Source organism: Galeopterus variegatus, unplaced genomic scaffold, assembly GCF_000696425.1.
Source record: "Galeopterus variegatus unplaced genomic scaffold, G_variegatus-3.0.2 Scaffold423, whole genome shotgun sequence".
Taxonomy (NCBI): Eukaryota; Metazoa; Chordata; class Mammalia; order Dermoptera; family Cynocephalidae; genus Galeopterus; species Galeopterus variegatus.
The window spans coordinates 92,159-115,346 of record NW_007726534.1 but is presented as its reverse complement, the minus strand read 5'-3'; the positions used below and the strand labels follow the sequence as shown (position 1 = coordinate 115,346).

At 36.9% G+C, this 23,188-nt stretch overlaps 1 protein-coding gene across 1 annotated transcript in view; it reads left to right on the top strand.

The window, feature by feature from the left end:
* LOC103587143 (FCH and double SH3 domains protein 2-like) overlaps window positions 1–23,188 on the top strand; it is a gene marked incomplete at its 3' end in the record, with an annotated part of 256,186 nt that overhangs the window by 142,493 nt on the left and 90,505 nt on the right. Inside the window, exon 5 of the mRNA XM_008568560.1 lies at window positions 9,883–10,027. Coding sequence (XP_008566782.1) covers window positions 9,883–10,027 — 145 coding nt within the window. The remainder of the gene's footprint in view (window positions 1–9,882; window positions 10,028–23,188) is intronic.

The window sequence follows — 23,188 nt, the reverse complement described above, 5'->3', positions numbered from 1 at the left end:
AAAAAGAGGCTCCTTGTTGGGGAGTAAAGAAGGACTCCAACTTATAGTTAACTATATTCCAAGTTTGTTTGAAATTCAGGATTCAGATTACTAAAGAAAAGGAAAAGAAGGCTATATTCCCAGGCTTGCTTATAAAACCTAATTTAAAAGAGTATTTTAAGCCCACATTTACTAAATATTTACTATATGTCAGACACTGTGCTAGTAGCTTTATTTTGTCTTCCATTATGATCAAAACAACCCTGTGAGGTAGATATAATTATCCTTATTTTTATACATTAGAAAGTGAGGTCTTGGGTTATATGCCTTACATAAGGTCACACAGCTATTTAAATACTCATTCATTCATTCTTTCTTTATTCATGAGTTACATATGAAATATCTATTACATGCCAACTGTTAAAGTAGACTTAAGGTTGGAGAGACTAGAAGGTAATGGTATCTGTCCTTCAGGAGCTTACCGGAGATAGCCACTATAAATAGTGGCAGCACTGGATAGTAGTAGAGGTGCATTGGGACCATAGAGGAAAACCTAGGGTTGTAGGGCCAAGTCTTAAAAGAATGGGGCCGGCCCGGTGGCACACTGCTACAGTGCGCCGCTTTGGAGTGTGGCGGCGCTCCCGCCGAGGGTTCGGATCCCACATACAGACCGGCCGCTCACTGGCTGAGCGAGGTGCGGGAGCAACACCGAGGGTTGCGATCCCATTGCCGGTCCCGGTCCGGTACGGGCGCGACACTGAGGGTTGCAATCCATTGCCGGTCACGAAAAAAGACAAAAAGGAAAAAAAAAAAAAAAAAAAAAAGAATGTACAGGAGTTTGCTAGGCATATAGCTTGGTAAAAGGAATTCTAAGTAGAAGTAACACCTTACAGGCATGGAGCATGAGAAAATATGAATATTAGGTAACAATGAGCAGTTCAGTACAGCTGATGTGAAGTATATGAGTTGGAGGGTAAATAGATTTATAGGCATAGAGGGTGCATAGGTATAAAGAACTTTGCATATGATATTGTAGAGTTTATTTTTTCATTTGGAAGATAACGGAGGCATTAAAGAATTTCCACAAGAGAAATGACACGATCAACTTCACTTTAGCAATCGTATGAAGGTGGATTAGAGGGGCGTGAGGAGGAATTCAGAAAAGATAGAATTGTAGGAATTTAATTCTGCAGTATCTCTTATTTGAACCATAGAAATTATAGTAGTAATCAGGTTGTGGGGGATATTTCAGAGCTATTTAGGAGACTGAAGCTAGGGGACTTGTAATTGATTTGTCAGAGTTTTGCTTTTGTGTTTGTTAAATTTGTTCTGAGACAAACTATAAACAGCTTTCCTGGTATCTAAAATAGCTGTTGGAACATAGAAGGCACTTGATAAATATTTGCTGACTGAATGTAGGAAGGAGGAGAGGAAGGATTATACAGTGACTCCCAGGTTTTTTAATCGAAGCAACTGAGAGAAGGTGGTGGTGCCATTGTGGAAAAAGACTATAGAAAGATCAGGGTTAAGGGTGAGAATGGCAATTGCCAAGTTTTTGGTTTGTTTATTTTAGTTTTAGTCATTTTAAATTTCCTGTTTAATTTTTTGTATTTGTATTGGTAGTTTAAAAATTCTTATCCAAATAATACATGCTTTTTATTAAGCAGGTAAATAATACAAAAGAGTATAAACAATATAAAGTTCAGCCTCATTCTCTTTCCTAAGCCTCTTCTATTCTCATTTCTACTTCTCTAGAGTAGTTGCTATCAAAAACATGTGGTCTGTTCTGTTTTTCACATTTTTTTCTGTGTGATTCATACATGATCATATACAGTTTTGCTGTTTTTAACAGAACTAGAATTATTGTATACATATGCTTTTGTAACCCTCTTCTCCTCCCCACTCAAACACTTAAGTCTATTTTAGATATCCTTTCATGTCAGTATATTAAGGTCCCCCCCCGTTCTTTTTAATAACTGCCTTAATGCCATAATATAGATGAACTATAGTTTTATTATTCATTTCCTTATTTATAGTTATTTAGCTTATTTACTAAAACAAATAATGCTGGAGCAATAACTCCTGTATACACATCTTTGTACACTGTGAAAGTATATCTGTAAATTCTTAAAGAGGGGGAAATGGTGGATCAAAGGGTTTATACATTTAAAATGTTGATACTGGAAATTGTCCTCTTTAAATGCTGTATCAATATATTTTACATTTTTCTAATTTGATATAAAATTGCCCCTTTTTATTTTTTACCAACAGTTGATGTGGTAGGTCTTTTCAGTTGTTTGCCAATCTGATGATACATGCACCATTTAATGCCATTAAACCATGCCCATTTGCTTGGAAACTAGACTTCTATAACACTGCTTTCTCTTGGATTTTTTTAAAAAAAATCTTTGAGGACATGTTTTTAATCCTTTCTGTGTAAATGTTTCTCAAAGTTCCCTCAGTTCTCTAGTGACTCTTTTAAGTAATCTTATCTATATTCCTGTCTTTCCATATTATCTATAAAAACTGGCAGTGATCATATATTTTATTAATTTTTCAGCTCGGGAAACAAAAAGTCAGCTGCCTCCAGCTTCAACTTTTTTCTAGATCTCATCTTCTCATACCTGGGTTGTTAAGTTGCTGTTTCTCTGCCTGTGATCTCTCCCTTTCACAGTTCCACTTGCTATGATGTCACAAACTATCTTTATGGCATTGTAAAATAGGCCTATTTTCGCTCCCCTTCTTGAAAATCATCTATTGTTTCTATTTGCCAATAGGATGAAATATAAATTTCTTTTTATGAAATTCAAAGCCAAGAAGAAACCTGGCCCCAAATTCTCTCTCTCCCTATCTCTGCCCATTTCTTTTTCTTTCATCCTTGGTTCCCCAACCATTGGGCACCTCAGCTGCAGTTGTATTGCAGTTCTTATTGCACTTCAACTGGGCTGAAATCAGTGTCTTTCCCCGCCTTTACTTCTGTTACCTAGTCTTAGGATATTCTCCCTTGTTACTGTCAAGAACAGCAATACATGAACACTTATTTATTTTTTTTATTTTTTTTATTTTTCCTTTTTTTTTTGTCTTTTTTCGTGTCCGGCAACGGATTGCAACCCTCAGTGTCGCGCCCGTACCGGGCCGGGACCGGCAACGGGATCGCAACCCTCGGTGTTGCTCCCACACCTCGCTCAGCCAGTGAGCGGGAACCAGTCTGTATGTGGGATCCGAACCCTCGGCAGGAGCGCCACCGCGCTCCCAAGCGGTGCACTGTAGCAGTGCGCCACCGGGCCGGCCCCATGAACACTTATTTATTAAACACCATACCTCTCCTTGCTATCAGTTACTGTATAAATTAATCTTAGATTATGAACTTATCATTTTCTAGAGTCTACTTGAGATGTGGTACTAGTAGGAAGCTATATTTCTAGGCCTAGAAGTGGTCTATGGTGTTCGTTAAATTTCTTTAAAAACTTTTTATTTTGGGACCATTGTAGCTTCACATGTAGTTGTGAAAAAATAATACAAAGAGCATGCTTATGCTCTTCACCCAGTTCCCCCCAATGGTAACATCTTGCATAACTAAAGTACAATATCACAATCAGGATATTGATACTGACACAATCCAATCTAATTCCGAATTATAATTCTAGTTCATCGGTTTTATATGTACTCATTTGTATGTATGTGTGTGCATATTAAGTTCTGTGCAACATTTTACCACACATATAGAATTCTGTGACCACGACCACAGTCAAGATGAATTTGTTGGTTTGTTTCTTAATAAAAAATTATTTCTGGTAAACTTTTCTCTATTTTCCAGTATGATATCCATATACAAATTAGTTCACAGTATGATCTTATGTAATATATGGATGAATGTTTTTGTATTTTACTAGTTATAACAATTATTATAGCTAGCGTTATTTATTTTTCTGTTAGAATAGTGATATGAAGTTGTAAGATACAAATATTTTAGTTTAAAAGGTGAGTCAGCTTCTTTTCCTTCCTTCCTTTTCTCCTTTCCTTCCTTCCTTCTTTTCCTTCCTACCTCCCCACTGCCCTTGTCCTTTCTCCCTGTGAAGCAGGGGGGAAAAAAAAAAGTAAATCAGGAAAATAATGGTACAGAAGGTATGAGACAAAAATCACGTAGGATGGGCCGGCCCGGTGGCGCACTGCTACAGTGCGCCGCTTGGGAGTGTGGCGGCGCTCCCGCCGAGGGTTCGGATCCCACATACAGACCGGTTCCCGCTCACTGGCTGAGCGAGGTGTGGGCACAGCACCGAGGGTTGCGATCCCGTTGCCGGTCCTGGTCCAGTACGGGCGCGACACTGAGGGTTGCGATCTGTTGCCGGACAAGAAAAAAAAAAAAAAAAGGAAAAAAAAAAATCACATAGGATGTATACAAAGGACTTAGGATACACAAGTCTTGGTATACTTTATCAGATTGAAGAGACCCTTTTTTATGTTTAGCATTGTTACTGAGACCAAGAGCAGTCTTACATCAGCAGCAGGGCAGAGATTTGGGAGCCAGACAAATCTGGGTTTGAATGTAGGCTCTATCATTCCCTGCTCTCCTCCTCTAGTAAATAGTATTGAGTGCCCTGTTCTAGGTGCTGAGGATACTACAGTGAATAAAACAAAGCTTCTTCCACATGGAACCTACATTCTAGTGAGGGAAGATAGACAATAAACAGGTGAGTAATTAAATGTATATGTCAATTGGTGATAAGGACAGCAAGCATATTAAGGAGAATGCAGAGTTCCAGGGAGCGATGGTACTGCAATTGACATATTGTGTAGAGCATAGACATTAGGGGGACAAGAGCAGAAGCCAAGAGATAGGAGACCATTGCAGTAATCCAGGCACAAGATAATGGTGGCTCAAAACAGGGTGGTTTCAGTGGAGGAGATAGGCAGTCATCAGATTCCTTTATATTTTGTAAGTCTAGCAGACAGGATTTCTTAATGGAGCAGATGTGGGATATGAAGAAAAAGGAAGAATCAATGATTCTAAAATTTTCAGCTTGAGCAACTAGAAAGTTTGAATAGCTGTCAATGAGATAGAATAGATGGTGAGAACAGATTTTAAGGATGTCAGGAATTTGGTTTTGGACATAGTGGGTTTAAGATGCCTACTAAATATCCAAGTTGGATATGTAAAATTGGCAGTTGGGGGTTAGGGAAGATGTCTGGGCAGGAATTAAAAGTTCAGGAATAGTCAGCATATTGATAGTCTTTAAAGTTATGAGACTGGTGAGCTCATCTAAAGAGTGAGTGTAGTTAAAGAAAAGAAGTCTGGAGACTGACTCTGGGACACTTTAGCATTTACAGGGCAGTGAGATGAAGAGGAACAAGCCAAGCAGGTTAAAGGGTGGCCAGTGAAGTAGCAGTAAACCAAGAAAGAGTGATGTACTGGAAGCCAAGTAAAGAAAACATTTCAAGGGCCGGCCCGGTGGCGCACTGCTACAGTGCACTGCTTGGGAGCGTGGTGGCGCTCCCGCCAAGGGTTCGGATCCCACATACAGACCGGTTCCTGCTCACTGGCTGAGCGAGGTGTGGGAGCAACACCGAGGGTTGCGATCCCGTTGCCGGTCCCGGTCCAGTATGGGCGCGACACTGAGGGTTGCGATCCGTTGCCGGACACAAAAAAAGACAAAAAAAAAAGAAAACATTTCAAGAAGAATATAAACTAGGTCAATGCTTCTGATAGTTTGAGTAATAGGGAAAAAAAATGATTTGAATTGACTAATGGGATTATCCACAGGGAGATTTTCATTGACCTTGACAAGCAGTTTCAAAAGACCAGAAAGAGAGGAAGTGGCGACAGTCATTTCAGACAATTCTTTTAAGGAATTTTGCTGTAAAAGGGAACAGACATTGAGATGGTAGCTGGAGAGGAATGTAGGCTTTATGGAGGGTTGTTGTTTTTTATTTTTTATTTTTTTCCTTTTTGTCTTTTTTACTGACCGGCAACGGTATCGCAACCCTCGGTGTTGCGCCCGCACCGCGCTCAGCCAGTGAGCGGGAACCAGTCTCCACATGGGATCTGAACCCTCGGCAGGAGCGCCGCCGCACTCCCAAGCGGCGCACTCTCCAGTGCGCCACCGGGCTGGCCCAGGGTTGTTGTTTTTTAAATGGAGATTTTATAACATATCTAATTGGGAGAATGATCCAGTAGAGAAGGAAAAATTGATGTTACAGGAGATTACTGGATTGGTACTCTTGAGCGAGAGATTATATATACAATGTAGTGTAAATGTGAAGGGTTGGCATTCAGAGCACATGTAGTTCATGCAAGTAATAGGAGTGATGGCAGAATGTATGGGTGCAGAGACAAAGAGATTGGTGGATGTGGTGGGAACATGTGTACATTATCTTTTGATAGCTTTTTTGTCAGCCGAAAGTATGGTCATATTAGATGTTTGAGAAGAAAAGAAAAGTTGGGAAATAATTGTCTAGAACAGTGGGAGACTAAATGGATTAAGGGGGAATATAGTAGTATTTCTGGATAACACTAAGGAATTACTAGAATTTATTCGACCTCAATTTAAAATGAGATGAGGCAGCACGATTGTCTTTTTCTCCAGCCATATTCTGCCACAGACTTTGGTATAGTGTAAACACAGTTTTGGATTTAACCAAGGTAGGATCTTGTAGGTTTTAATGATGGAAAGAGAGAGGGCAAGGGTGAGTAATAAGGGTGTATATAGGGAGTGATTATAATGATAGACCGTGAAACCTAGGCTGGGTAAGGACCTCAGAAGGGAAATTATGGGAGTGACAGTGGAAAGGGGGGTCGAATCAAATGAATTGTGGGTTCTCATAGGGTTGGAGTCAGAATCCTAAAGAGACAGTGGAAAGGGGGTAGAATCAAATGGATTGTGGGTTCCCATAGGGTTGGAGTCAGAATCCTTAAGGGAGTGAATGGAGTCAGGAGGTGTTAGTCAGAGATTAGATGACTGAAATTCAGATGAGAGCAAAGGGGTAGTTATGGGTAATGGCAAAGTCTAGTTTATGACCATGGGGGTGCTATTTCATGATGAATGGCCTTAGAAAAATTTCACAACCTCTGTGAGCCTCACTTTTCTCCTCTGTAAAATGGGGATAATACCTATCTTACAAAGTTGTAATGAAGATTAAATGATGTGATAAATGTAAAATACATAACGTGGTGCCTACCATGTGATAGGTTCTTAAAAGAATCTTCTTTCTTTCTTTTATAATTTCGAGCCTCATTTTCTGACCTGAGCAGAATACCAAAATACCATACATGCTTGACACCTTTCCTTATCCTTCGAAATTGCTTCATGTGAAACCTGGTGAAATAAAATTTTTGAAAAATCACTCTATGGCCCATGATTATTTTTCCTCAATCAGAGTGAAAAACACTACTACCATTGAAATTGCCACTATTAACAAAAAGTACTTTTATTTCTATTAAAATTCTGCTACTATTACTATTTATTCATTTTAAAGAATCTGTGTGCCAAGGGTTTTCACATCATTTGCATTTAATTGTTAAAATAGCCCTCTGAGGTATGTGGTGCAGGTATTTTTGTTATTTCCTCATTTTCCCATTGAGGAAATGAAAGTATAGTGAGGTGTGCTACATATAAGTATATTGGTTAAACTAGAACTTGAACCCAGATCTTCTGACTGGTAGCTGAATTCCATGCTTTCAATGGTACCTCATTGTTCAGGATATGTTTGCCTGCTATATAAATCTGCTAATCTCTTAAAGTCTCTTTAAACTCTCTTTGTAATGAAAGGATTTCTTTTTTTATTGTAAGTCTTCATAATTTTTACATTCATCCATTCATTCATTTATTCATTCAATATATATTGTTGTAACCATTCTATATTTGGTAGACCCTAGGAATACAATAGTCAGCAAGACACACTGCTGCCTTCATAGGGTTTTCACTATAGTGAGAGGGACAGACATTCACTAAACAATTACATAATAACATTTATAATTGAAGGAAAAGTGCTAGAGCCATGAACAAATAACAAAGAGGGACTTGATTGAGTCTAGGGGTTGGCTTGGTGGTAATCATGAAAAACTTCCCAGTGGAAGTTACATTTAAGCTGAGGTTGGAAGGGTGACCGCAGTTAACTAGGTGAGGGGTAAATGGAGGAGGGTGCTAAACTAAGGGAAGAACATGGATGTAGGACCCTTCCCTTTCTCCCTCCCTCCCCTCCTTCCACTATTCATAATGATTCTTTTTTCCATTATGATTTTAAGGTGTATTTTAAGTATAAATTAATAGTTACAAAGCATAGTAGTGAATTTTTCTCTCAGTGCATTCTCTTAGAAAATAAATTATTTGGATTGCTTAGGGGAGGGCCTGTGGTAAGTTTACATTATAAGTTCCATTGGTTGTCATGCAGTGAGGCCATGGAAGACATTAATTTTGCTGTTTTTAAGTTCATCAGTGCTTTTAGGCTGACAGTTTTTTTTTCTGACGCAACACTGAATCTTTCCTGAGGAGTGATGATACACCTCTGCCTAAATAAATGAATATTTCCATCTAAACCAATTCATTTGGTGTATTACATGAACTAATCCATAAGACTGCTTACCTGAAACCTATAGTTTATCAAAGTTTTTTTAGTTCTAACTAGGATGAGGACCCAGGAAATTTTTCTTTTTCTTGTTTTTATGCTGACATCTATTGACCCATAGCTAGTTTTTTATGTAGCATATGATCCCATACATTGCTATGGTAGAAAATCTGTGTGAACATCAAAAGAGAAATCTCAGGAGATGAATACAGGTTGAGTATTACTAATCCCAAAATCCAAAACTTTTTGGGTGCTAAAATGATGCTCAAAGAAAATGCTCATTGGAGTATTTCAGATTTTGGATTTTCAGATTAAGGATGCTCAATAGGTATGTATTCTGAAAATATTCCAAAATCCAAAAAAATCCAAAATCTTCAGTTCCAAGCACTTCAGATAAGGGATACTGTGAGCCTGTATTATACTCTATCAAAAATTCACTGTACCGATGTTATTTTCAAAAGCAAAGTACCATCCATTGTTATGATAAATTATAAAATATGTTTATAGCTAGTGTAGAAGCATACTAACATTGGCTGAAGCATTTAACAAAGTAGGAAGAAGGTTTGAAAAGGAAGTTGGCTAGGAAAAACAGAGGATTAATAATTCTTTGACTTTGCTAAGAGGTTGCTGACCATATTAATCAAGGAAAGGTGATAGACTTGCTTGGAATGACTCTGACGCACTGTGTGATGCTGGCTAAGCATTGTTACAACAGAGACAAGATGTAGAGCAACAATACCATGGATTTCTTTTGTCAGACAGAACAGACTTCTCAAGCACATAAGCCATTGTTAATGATAAATTTTTTTCCAGTCTCATCAGTTTATATGAGAGAGTAATATGATGTAGTTGAAAGAAAATGTACTTTAGAGGTATCCAACTTTGTCTTTATCTCAGTACTGCTACATTCTTGTGTGACCTAGAGTGATTCTCTAAATTTCTCTGGGCCCCAGTTACTTCATTTGTAAAATTATGAAAATACCTTAATAAAACAATAAAACTTGATATATATGATTATGACCTGGTGACAGTAAAAGGCCTAGAGAGTCTGAATAATTTACTAATCTTTATTGTGTCAGCCTTGTCTAGAATTGTTATTCTTGTATCCCTTTACTCCGTTATTAAGAATAGCTAATGAATCAAAATCCCCTATTGCAGAATTATAAAGGAATAAAGAATATGTCATGCTGCTGCTTATATGTGCTGAAATATTGCCTATAAGCTGGTATAAATACATTTACAGTTATAAAGAAGACATTCATTCTGTCAGTGAGCAAAAGATTAGCCAACTTTTTTTTCCTTTTCCCTGACTAATACTTTTCTATCCCTCTTTGAATTTAGGAGTATGTATCCTGTTTGGAAATCTTTTCTCGAGGGAACAATGCAGGTAGCCCAGTCTCGGATCAATATATGTGAAAACTATAAAAACTTCATTTCTGAGCCTGCAAGGACAGTGAGAAGTTTAAAAGAACAGCAACTAAAAAGGGTATCGTTTCTATTTCTGTTCTTTTCTTATATGTGTTTTAATATCTCAATGCTACATATGTAATCTGCAAGATTATGATAAATTACATTTAAAAATTTGAGCTTTTCTGTATGGTTACAAATATTTCTAGTTGTCATTTTACTAGGATTTTCTGATTTCATAATGTACCCTTTAACTACTATATTTTATTAACTGATGAAGGTGAGGGTAATTTGAATCTATGGAATTCAGAAACCTCAGTAAACACTTCTTAGAAGTATCACTTGAGCTTAACACAAGTAAATAGATCTAGTTAGTTTCACAATATTGGTATAGTTTGGTGTATTTTAGAATAGTTACAGTGTTATTAATCCTACTAAGTCTTGATAGAAGTTTACATTAATTTGTCTTAGTTTCAACCTGAACCATTTTTGCATAATAATTTAAAGGAAGTTAACACATTTTGACCAAATGTAGTAAACTTATTTTAAAAACTCCAGTGTACTCTGAAGTTTAATTATATAGGTTACACATGAATAAATATTTTTAAACAGGCCTATTTCCTTGATTTCACAGAAATAAAAACTTTATAGGAAAGTGGTATTGTTTAATGTGATTTTATGAAAAGTTTGCTGTTGAAAGTAGGTGATTGACTTTTGTCCTTTTGGAAATAGAGTTACAAAAATGAAGATTATCATGATGCCTAATAAGTTATTAAAGTTTTCTTATGGAAGTTTTAATACTTTATAAAACATTAAAGTAGGGGCTAGCCCGTGGCTCACTTGGGGGAGTGTGGTGCTGATAACACCAAGGCCACAGGTTTGGATCCCTACATAGGGTTGGCCTGATGGCTCACTTGGGAGAACATGGTGCTGATAATACCAAGTCAAGGGTTAAGATCCCTTACCAGTCATCTTTAAAAAAAAAAAAGAAAAGAAAACATTAAAGTAATTATTTAAAGAAACAGTATTTCAGAAGCCATCCAGTGTTTTGATTCTAATTGTTATTTTGTATTTTCAGAGCTGTTTCTTTTTTTTACAAAAACTAAAAAAGAAACTAATTTTAGTAGTATGAAATCAGTATATTAAATGTATGTATGTATATGTAAAATTTGAATCTCTTTAGAGCACTCACCTAATATCGTTTGTATAAACACATTTGTGTAAGAATGCATATGTTTTATCTTTGCCAAAAATTATCTCTTTCAAAGCAAACATGGTGATAAACTACGTGACCACTAACCAGTGATTTTGAGTTGAAAGAAAATGTGTGTACGTGTGTGCGTGTCTAAGTCTGATTGTGCAGAAAGAAAGTACAATGTAGGTGCAGAGAATTATTACTAGTATAACTTCCTAACCAGGAGGAAATACTGCATTTCAAATTAATGCATCTACCAAATCTAATTGAATGACTTTTAAGTTCCACCTTTCTCAGTATCAGAACATTTTGAAAGCGTTTAACTACCTCTGGTGCTTTTGTCTTCCGTTGGTGAAATAGTCTCAGACCTTAATTTAACCAGCATTTCTGGACAAAGAATGTTTGGTGAGATTTGACAAGTCTCATATCTGTGAATTAAATTGTTTCATATTATAGCTGATAGTGGTGTTTATATTCCATTTAAACAGTTGTTAAACATTAAGTACATATTGGGCATATATCTGTGAGGACTCTGGAATTGCAAATGAAAGAAACCTACTTCAAACTGGCTTAAGTTAAGAAAAAAATGTATTACCATGTATAAGTGAAAATTCCAGAACATCAGGCATGGGCAGATCCAGGGGCTCAAATCATGGTATTAGAATTCAGTCTTTCTTTCCATCCGTTAGCTCTGCTTTCCCCAGTGACTGCATTTGTTATCAACTCTCTACACTTGGTAGCCCTCAAAGTGCCAAATTTATAAATCTTACAAATAGCAATCCACGATTTTCCATTTTCAGTAAACTACCAGAATTGTTTTCCATAGTAGCTGCGTCATTTTGAGTTCCCCCAACCTTGCATTACAAGGGTTCCAATTTCTCTACAACCTTGCCAACACTTGTCTTTGTTTTATGTTTTGTTTTGTTTTTATAATAACCATCCTAACAGATGTGTGGTAATATTTCACTGTGGTTTTGATTTGCGTTTCCCTGATGGTTAGTGACATTGAGCAATCTCATCTTTCTTATTATCAGTTTTTCCTCCACTATTCTTAATTTTTTATAATCCTATCTTATTCTTTTAGTAATTACCCTAGAGATTCCAATATGCCTGACTAACTTATTACATTACCTTGAATCAGTAATTTTACTATTCCCCAAACCGGATTCCAAATCAATTTATTACAGTCCAACTTGACTCAGTATTTTACCACCTCATAAACAATGTAAAAATCTTCCAACAGCATAATTTCATTTACCTCCCTGTTATGACTTTTGTGCTGTTAGACCTTTTGACTCTGTCCATATGTCTTTTGTACTTTTTATACATTTTCTGTATTTCCCCCTTTTTTTTACTCTGTACTTCAATCTGAATATTTTACATTGTTCTATCTGGCAGTTTATTAACATTTCATTCTGTTATTTCTAATCTGCTTTTAAAACTCATCTTTTGGAATCTTAATGTGTTTTTCTATTTTTCATTTCTAAATTTATCTGACTTTAAAAAATATATTCATGTTTCTGGTGCAGTTCTTCGTGTTTTTTCTTTATCTTTTCTGAATTGAAACACAATTGATCGTACGTATCGTGGGGTACAAACAGCATTAAGTATTAGTTCCTGTGTGCCATATGTGATGGTTCAATCAAGATAATTATATATTCAATATTATACAATGTAATCATTTTTTGTGGTCTTTTACCAGTTTCTCAGTAACTCCCCCTCCCCCTTTTCCATCTCTGGTAACCTCAGTTCTTTTCTCTCCTTTTAGTAGTTAAATGTGTTATTGTGATTGTTGTGTCTTTCTTTTTTATTTATTTGTTTGTTTATTTATTTTTTTAGGTACCACTTATAAATGAGGACATTTGGTATTTCTTTTTCTGTGCCTGGCTTATTTAACATATTTTCTCTACGTTTATCCATGTTGCTGCAAATAACAGATTTTCATTCTTTTTTTATGGCAGAGTAGTATTCCTTCACACACACACACACACACACACACACACACACACACACACACACACACACACACCCCACAATTTCCTTATCCATTTGTCCATCAGTGGAGGTTTAGGTTAGTTCCAACACTTGGCTATTGTATTTAGAGCTACAGTAAACATGGGAATGCAGGTTTCCCTTCAACTGATGATTTTCATTCCTTTGGATATATACCCAGCAGTGGGATTGCTGGATCGTATGGCAGTTCTATCTGTATTTGTTTGAGAAACTTCCATACTATTTTCCATAATGGCTACACTAATTTACACTCCCACCAGCAGTGTAGGAGTGTTCCCCTTTCTCCACATCGTGACCAGCATTTGTTACTCTGTCTTTTTGATAATGGCCAGTCTAACTGGGGTGAGATGATATCTCAGTGTGCTTTTGGTTTGCATTTCCCTGATGATTAGTGATGTTGAGCATTTTTTCATGTACCTGTTGGCCATTCGTATATCTTCCTTTGAGAAATGCCTATTCAGCTCATTTGCTCATTTTTAAACCAGGTTACTTATTTTTTTTTACTGTTAAGTTGTTTGAGTTCCTTGTATATTCTGGATATTAATCCCTTGTCGGATGCATAGTTTGCAAATATTTTTCCCCCATTCTGTAGGTTGTCTTTTTACTCTGTTAATTGTTTCTTTTGCTGTGCAGAAGCTTTGTAGTTTGATATAATCCCATTTGTTTATTTTTCCTTTTGTTATTTGTGCTTTTGGGATCTTATTCATAAGTCTTTGCCAAGTCCTACTTCCTGAAGTGTTTCCCCTATGTTTTCTTTTAGGATTTTTGTAGTTTTAGATCTTACATTTAAGTATTTAATCCATTTTTGAGTTGGTTTTGGTATATGGTGAAAGATATGAGTCTAGTGTCATTCTTCTACGTATGGATGTCCAGTTTTCCCAGCACCATTTATTGAAGAAGCAGTCTTTTCCCCAATGTATGTTCTTGCCTTTGTCAAAAATCAGTTGGCTGTAAGTATGTGGTTTGATTTTGGGTTCTCTATTTTGTTCTATTGGTCTGAGTGTCTATTTTTATGCCAGTATCATGCTGTTTTGGTTATTATAGCTTTGAAGTATAATTTGAAGTCAGATGGTATTATGTCTCTGGCTTTATTTTTGGGGGCAGTATTGCTTTGGCTATTCGGGATCTTTTGTTGTTCCATATGAATGTTAGGATTGTTTTTTCTATTTCTGTGCAGAAAAAGAAATCAAGAAAGGAAGCCAGTTTACAGTAGTCACCTAAAAAAATAAAATTCCTAGGAATAAACTTAACCAAGGAGGTGAAAGATCTCTACAATGAGAACTACAGATCACTGCTGAAAGAAATTAAAGAGGACACAAAAAGATGGAAAGACATTTCATGCTCTTGGATTGGAAGACTTACTGTTGCTTTGCCCCCCACGGATTTGTCACCCCACTTCCCCTGGGTGACGGAGCTGCAAAGGATTACTCAAAGCCCATCTCTTCTGAGCAGTGAGAAGCCCCAAAGTGGTTAACTTCACCAGAACCCTCAAGCAAGAGGCATCCCTTCCTTGGGAAATTAACCCCGAATTGAGGTTCTCTTCCTGCATTTATTTTCTAGACCAGGAAGTTACAGGAAGAGAACATAGGTGGGGTTATAGTTTAACAATATAGGCTGGTAACTTTCAGTGAAATAAGTCAGATGACATTACGTTAGACAATTAAGCGATCCCATCAACAAAAGCTTGATCTTAGCAAACATTCCTTCTCCCTCCAGCAGTTTTCCAGTATCTGCACATATCAGTCAGTAACCTATCTGTCTTTGAGCCTGCAACCTTGCTGTGCCACAAATCTTTATCTTACAACAGAGACTTTATAGTCTGAGGAAAATTTCCTGTCCTTTGCAAGGTCAATATTTGAATCTGCAAGGCTTTGGAAAACCAGGCCCTGTGAAGTACATTTGCTTTATGAATATTCCACAAATTACCATTGTGAAAATGTCCATACTACCTAAAGTGACCTGCACATTCAGTGCAATCCCCACCAAAATACCAATGACATTCTTTATCCTTTTAAATATGTTACTCCTAATCTCTGTTTTATAACTCCACTATCTGAATCACAGTAGTTCTCTTTTTTGTCTGCTTTTTTTCTTGGTTTTTGGTTGTTTGGGTCTACTGTTTTAGTATGCCTCACAATGTTGGACATTGTGGATAAAAATTGTAGAGGGAGTAGATGTTATTTCCAAAGAGGGTTAGATTTTCTTCTGTCAGGCAGATAAAATGCTACTAGATCACCTTGATCCTGTTAGGGTCAGGTTTTAGGCTATTTTAAGGGCTGGTCTATTTCACTTACTCCTAGGGTCTTAACTGAAAGTAGGGGGTGCTTACCAAGACCCTTCTACTTTGACAACACTTGAACTCTAACCTTTATCTTCTCAATATCACATAGCTGCTTTGATCCTGTGATCTTTGCTCAGTGATTAGCCTCTCAACTACTGTTCTCTATTGGGTTTCTTGGAATTTCACCTCACACAGACCTTTTAGAGGTCAACTAATAACTCAAGGGGAAATTGCATACAAAGTTTTGGACTTGCTTCTCTACAGTACCCTTCTTTCTAGATTTTTGTCCCTTAAGTTGCTGCTCTTTTGGCATCCCTGAACTCCAGCCTCTGTCTCCTCAGTCTAGTAAGAATGCCATTTTCTATGTGTCCTATTTCTGTGATTGAACAAATGCCCTGAGGAAAAAAAGTCAGGTTAGAATATAGAACTTACTTCAGTGTGCTCCCTTCTTCCAAGTCTCATTGTTCCTTAAGTTTAGTATGTGGTGGTATTCTTTAATGCTAGCAATTTTTTAAAAAGTATTTTTTCCAACTTTTACAGTTTTAGACTACAGGAACGTAGTCTGATCCAAGTTGTTCTGCCATGATGTGAACCAGTTTTGACCTAAAATTCTCCCTCTGTAACATTCCAAAGTTCATATTCTTTAAAAAATTATCTGTACTTTGGGGCCAGCCCCATGGCTCACTCAGGAGAGTGTGGCGCTGGGAGCACAGAGGCTGCAGGTTCGGATCCTGTATAGGGATGGCTGGTGCGCTCACTGGCTGAGCGTGGTACAGACCACACCATGCCAAGGGTGGCGATCCCCTTACTGGTCCCAAAAAAAAAAAAAAGATTTCTGTACTTTGGCAGTTTTATAATATTTGGGGATAAACATAGACACATTACAATTATAAAGGGCCTGAGATTATAATAAGATTTATAATGAGAGATTATAATGAGGCTATTATCATAGCCTTTTCTAAATCATTTTCTGTATGCTGACATTTGCTTATAAATCAGAACAAGGGACACAATAAAGTAAGGCTTTTTGCCATTCTTTTTTTTAACAGCTGATATTTAATTTATTAAAGTAGTTGACTTGAGCATCTGCAATGGTGACTTCAACCTCAACTCCTGGCTAAGTAGTAATGGATGTAATCTGTTTAACAATCTCAGAAGGACTGTGGAAGTCAGTGAGTTGCTTGTGGATTCTCATCTGGAAACGATTCCATGCCTTAGAAACTTCATCATAAGGCATTTTTCTTGTAGTGATTCTCAAAGTCTTGGTAGGCATCCAGACTGGTCCTTTAACTGTGAGATTCTTTTACTTTGCTCCTCTGATCAATTCAGCACACACCTTTTCTGGATTATACCTTGTAGCTGGTTAAGGTAATTCTAATTTAGTCAAATGCCTGCCACCTCTGGTTCCACAGGTGTTTTTCCAGTATCTTTAAAAGTTATTGGGCCGGCCCAGTGGCGCACTCGGTAGAGTGTGGCGCTTGGGAGTGTGGCGGTGCTCCCGCCGAGGGTTTGGAACCCATATAGAGAACGGTCCGCTCACTGGTTGAGTGTGGTGTGGGCGTGACACTGAGGGTTGCGATCCCGTTGCCAGTCGCGGTACGGGCGCGACACCAAGGGTTGCGATCCCGTTACTGGTCACGAAAAAAGACAAAAAGGAAAAAAAAAAAGTTATGGATGCGGCATGGCTTCCTGACTGACATGTTCCTTGGTGAGTACAAACAGTGGTGAGTCAGGAGCAGGAGGGGGCTGATTGAAGTTCTGCAGCACCTATGACTTCTACCTTGCCATCCTTATGTTTCCTTAGCCATGCTTTTGTCCATATCTTTCTCATTTATACCAGAGTTTACTTACTTCCTTGAAATGATTGTGATTCACATTTGTATAACACTTTAGAATTTGCAGACTACTACCACATCTATTATAGTCTCATTTGATTTTCATAATAACCCTTATAGTTATGTAAGTATTATTATTTTCCAAATGATGAAACTGAGGCTAAAAAATGTTAAAGAGACTTAGGTAGTAAATAACAGAGCAGGTACTTAAATATACTACCTCCTAATTCCAAATCCTGTACAATATTTTTAAAACACTTGAAGTGTAATATTTATACAGGTTTATAGAAAAATACATATAACTTCATTACCTTAGTGGCTACTTAATTCTCTTAACTCATTTTATTAGTATTTATGATAGTTGTAATTAATACACAGCACAGATGTTGTAGGATATTCGCTTTTACCCATTCTCTTCATTTCCTAATTAATTGTTCATATTTCTGTTCTACCTTTGCATTTATTATTTTTTTTATAGCTGAATGAATTTTTCATTTATTCTGTTTTATTAAATCATATCTCTGTTTTTGGAAATTATCACTTAGTCTACAATAAAAGTTAACATTTTTATTTTAAATTATTATTATTATTATTATTTTTTTTGTCTTTTGTCTTTTTCCGTGTCCGGCAACGGATCGCAACCCTCAGTGTTGCCCCCGTACTGGACCGGGGACCGGCAATGGGATCGCAACCCTCGGTGTGGCTCCCGCGCCTCACTCAGCCAGCGAGCGGGAACCGGTCTGCATGTGGGATCCGAACCCTCGGGCGGGAGCGCCGCCGCGCTTCCCAAGCGGCACACTATCCAGTGCGCCACTGGGCCGGCCCTAAATTATTTTCTTAGGATAAATTTCCAGTGCGTGATTACTGGGTCAGAGAAGCTAACAGTTTGTAGGAATTTGAGGTATTGGTTCAGGTTACTTTTGTTTTTATTCCTGTGTTATTAGCAAATATATTTCTCCTACTATATGTGTCATACTCAGGGACCTTACTTTTAATTTCTTAAGCAGGATCCTGAATTATAAATCCAAGGTTGTCATTATTTTATATGATCCCATAGCCTTAATGTAAACTTTATGTACAATCATTACTGTGTCTGCTCAGTGATGATAGCTACTGGGAAAGAGCTGGGCATATTGAAATATCAGGGCTTTTTCATTATTATTATTATTTTCAGTTTTATTGAGGTATAATTAGCAAATAAAAATTGTATATACTAAGGGTATACAATATGTTTTGATATATGTACACATTGTGAAATGATTACCAAAATCAAGGTAATTAACATATTAATTGCCTCACATAGTTACTTTCTCTGTGTCTGTGTGTGTGTGTGTGTGTGTGTGTGTGTGTGTGGTGAGAATACTTAAGATATACCCTTCTTAGCAAATTTCAAGTATTTAATACATTATTACTAACCACAGTAACCATGTTGTACATTAGGTCTCCAGAACTTATTTATCTTGTTTTAAATTTTATTTATTTATTTTTAATTGACACATTGTAAAGTACATATTTATGGGACACAATTTGATGTATCAAAACATATATTATACATATATGTTGTATAATAATGAAATAATTTCATTATAATTTAATCTTGGTAGGTCGTATATATATATATTGAAATTTATCCATTTCTTTCATGTTCTCATATATTTGCTCATAAAGGATCTCTTATGATCCTTTGTATTTCTGTATATTGGTTGTAATGTCTTCTTTGTCAACTTTTATTTCATTTATTTATGTCTTTTCTCTTTTTTTCTTGGTTTGTCTAGCTAAAGATTTCTCTTTTCAAAAAGCCAATTCCATTTTGTTGATCTTTTGAATCATTTTTTTAGTCTATTTCATTTAATTTTGCTCTGAGGTTTGTTATTTCTTTCTACCAATTTTGGGTTTAGTTTATTGTTTTTTCTAGTTCCCTGAGATGCGTGGTTGTTTGTTAGAAATCTTTTTTGGATGTAGCCATTTATTGCTATGAATTTCCCTTTGTGAAATGCTTTTGCTATATCTCATAGGTTTGGGTATGTTGTGTTTCCATTGTTCTTTGTCTCAAGAAATTTTTAAAATTTCCCTTTCAATTTTTTCATTGACCCATTGGTTATTTAGGAGCATGTTGTTTAGTTTCCATGTAATTGTAAGGTTTCTGGAGTTTTTCTTGTTGATTTCTAGTTTTATACTATTGTGATCCAAGAAGATACTTAATATGACCTCTATCTTCTTAAATTTGTTAAGGCTTGTTTTCTGGTCTAACGTATGATCTATCTTGCAGAATGTTCCATGTGCAGATGAGAAGAATGTGTATTCTACACGTGTTGGATGCAATGTTCTGTAAATGTCTGTTTGGTCCATTTGGTCTATGATGTAGTTTAAGTTCAATGTTTCTTTGTGATTTTTATGTGTAGATGATGTGCCCATTGTTAAAACTGGGGTGGTTGAAGTTTCCTACTATTATTGTATTATAGTCTATCTCCACCTTTAGATCTAACAATGTTTGCTTTATATATTTGGGTGCTCTGATTTTGGGTGCATGTATATACACAATTGTTATATACTCTTGTTGAATCAATTCCTTTATAATATTACAAGTATAATACCTTCTTCATCTCTTTTTACATTTTTTGACTTAAAGTCTATTTTATACATACTTTATCTAAGTATGCCTACTCCTGCTGCTTTTGGTTTCTGAATGCATGTAACATCTTTTTCATCATTTCTCTTTCAGTCTATGTTTGTTTTTAATGGTGAGGTGAACCTTTTGTAGGCAGCATATCGTTGGGTGATGTTTATCCATTCAGCCACTCTGTATCTTTTAATTGGATAGTTTAACCATTTACATATAAAGTTATTACTGATAGGTATGGATTTACCACTGCCATTTTGTTCATTGTTTTCTGGTTGTTTTCTAGATTTTTGTTCCTTTCTTCCTCTCTTGTTGTGTACCTCTGTGGTCTAGTGGGTTTGTTTGTAGTGCTGACCTTTGTTTCCTTTCTCTTCTTGTTTTTGTATCTGCTGTAATTTCTTTCTTAGTATTTGTAAAATAGACTATTTTAAGCTGGTAACAACTTTATCTTGGTTACATTAAAATACTCTAGATGTTTTATCCTCACTTTACATTTTGTATTTTGATTGTCTTAATTTACATTTTCATCTGTTGTATGTTCCTTAGCCACTAAGTGTAGCTGTTGATATTTTTTATCTTTTTGACTTTAAACCTTCATACTAGATAATTAAAAGATTTACATAGCACCATTACATCACTGGGCTATTCTGAGTATGCTTATGAATTTACATTTGCTGGTGAGTTTTAATACTTCCACATATTTTAACAATAGTAATTATTGTCCTTTCATTTCCAGTCGTAGCACTCCCTTAAGCATTTCTTGTAAGGCCAGTCTAGTGGTGAGAAATTCCCTCAGTTTTTCCTTGTCTGGGAAGGTCTTTAATTCTCCTTCATTTCTAGGGATAGCTTTGCCAGTTATAGTATTCTTGCCTGGCAGTTTTTTTCTTCCAGTACTTTGAATGTATGCTCTCATTCTCTCTTGGCCTACAAGATTTCTGCAGAGAACTCTGTTCTTAGTCTAGTGGGAATTCTCTTATATGTGTCTTGATGTTTTTCTCTTGCAGTTTTTATAATTCTCTCTTGTCTTTGACTTTTGACAGTGATTATAATGTGCTTTAGTGAGGACTTTTGGGGGTTGAATCTAACTAAGGGTCTTTGAGCTTCCTGGATCTGGGTACCTATATCTCTCCCAATACTTGGGAAGTTTTCAGCTATTGTTTTATTAAATAGGTTTTCTATGCCTTTCTTTACTTCTTCTCCCTCTGGCACTCCTATAATGTGAAGATTTATTTTCTTAGTGTCCCATTCATCTCAAAGGCTTTTCTCATTCTTTTTTATTCTCCGCCCCCCTGAATGAGTTATTTCAAAAGATCTATAAGTTCAGAAATTCTTTTTTCTGCTTGATCAAGTCTATTGGTGAAGTTCTCAATTGTATTTTAATTTTATTTTTTGACTTCTTCAGCTCCAAGATTTCTATTTGGCTCTTTTTAATTTTATCTATCTCTTTGTTGAATTTCTCATTCAGATCATGATTGTTTTCCTGATTTTCTTGAATTGTCTGTATTTTCTTGTATGTTACTGAGTTTTCTTAAGATCATTATCTTGAATTCCTTTTCAGGGATTTTGTAAATATCCTTTTCTTTGGTGTCTGTTACTGGTGACTTATTGTGTTCCTTTGGGAGTGTCACATTTTTCTGCTTTTTCGTGTTTCTTGTGTCCCTGTGTTGATATCTGTGCATCTAGTGGAATTATCACTTTTTACAATTTTATGGAGTAGTTTCTGAAGGAAGAGGTTTTTTCCTTTAGATGGGTCCTATGGTGTCAGTTGAGAATAGTGTGTTGGTTTTGGTTCTGAGTGGACTCAGTAGCATGGTCTTTGTACAGATTCTTCAGCTGAAATCTTCATCTTCGCTATTTGTGATTGTCTCAGTGGCCTAGGCTGTCATCTTCGATATTTGTGACAGCAGTTGCTGGTTTTGCTGAGGTCATGGGCTTCAGATTGGTTGTTGGGCTGGGCATGTGTAGGTATGGCAGGCTGGCAAGCTATGTGGTAGGCTATTCAAAAGGTCCAGGCTGCCACCAGGCTGAGAGTCTTGAGTGGCTATGCAGTGCTCTCCCTGATTGAGTGGGGCTGCCCTCTCCCTATCTGGCCAGTCTTCAGGCCAGGTGGCTGTGCTGGGTTCATTCCAGTGGGGTGGGGCTGCCTCCTGGCCTACTTTTGGTGAGGTGCCATAACAGGTGGGCTGGGTTGATTGTTAGGCTGCTTTCTAACTGTGCAGGCCTGCCTGTACCCTGGGGAATAAGGTGCCTCCAGGGTTCGAAAGTTCAGGTCTTGGTCTTTCCCTTGAGCCTAGGTTCCAGGCAGCTGGTGTACTATTGCTACAGACATCCATGTAATAATAATGGTTTTACAGCAGGGCCTCATGGATAGAAGAGGTCAGAGATCCTGGCCACTAGAACAGAACATAGTTCAGCTATGGGTCTGATTTCAAGATGGTGCTGGGCCACAGTAGCTTAGGTTGTGGGAATGGGGTGCCAAGGGTGTTCTTGCTCTGTAGTAATACAGCCATGTGGACTCCCTGCAACTGTTCACACTGGATATGGGGCCTGTGAGGACTGGGGAATCACTCTGAAACAATGACTGTTGGCTTCAGTTGTAGTGATAGAGACTGCTGGGAGTCTCCAGATTACCTTTCCCTGTAAGATGAAGTCCCCCTGGCTCCAAGCCAATCCTGGCAGGGGACATAGTGTGGCCGAGACAGGGTACCTTCCTTTCCTCTCTGTGGTGCTGTTTTGGCTCCTTTGCTCCATAGGGACTTCATCAATCCTCTGATGCTCTCCAGCATTCTTCCTCAGTCATTGCAGTCAAAATATATCTGTTTATTTGTCATTGTGGTCCCTTTTTGTGGAAGGGACAAGTGCCAGGCAATTCTAGTCAGCCATCTTGCTGGCATCATTTTATTTATCTTATAACTGCAAGTTTATGCCCTTTGGCCAACATTTCCTTATATTCTAAGGAATCCCACACATATAAGGATCCTTATAATCTAAGGATCCCACACAAACTTTTTTTCTGTGGAATATTTGTTGAAGAAAACAGATATTCATCCTGAATTCTTCATATCCTATGTAGTGAGGACTGCATATTGAAGTGTCACTTAATAATTTGCTCTTTTTTTCTTATTTTTTATTGTGTAAATTTAAGGCATACAACATGATGTTTTTATATACAGGTACATGTTCAAATGGTTACTGTAGTCAAGCAAATAAATATTTATCATTTCACATAGTTATCTTTTGTGTGAGTGTAGCAAGAGAACCAAAAGTCTAATCTTTTTTTTTTTTTTTTTTTTTTT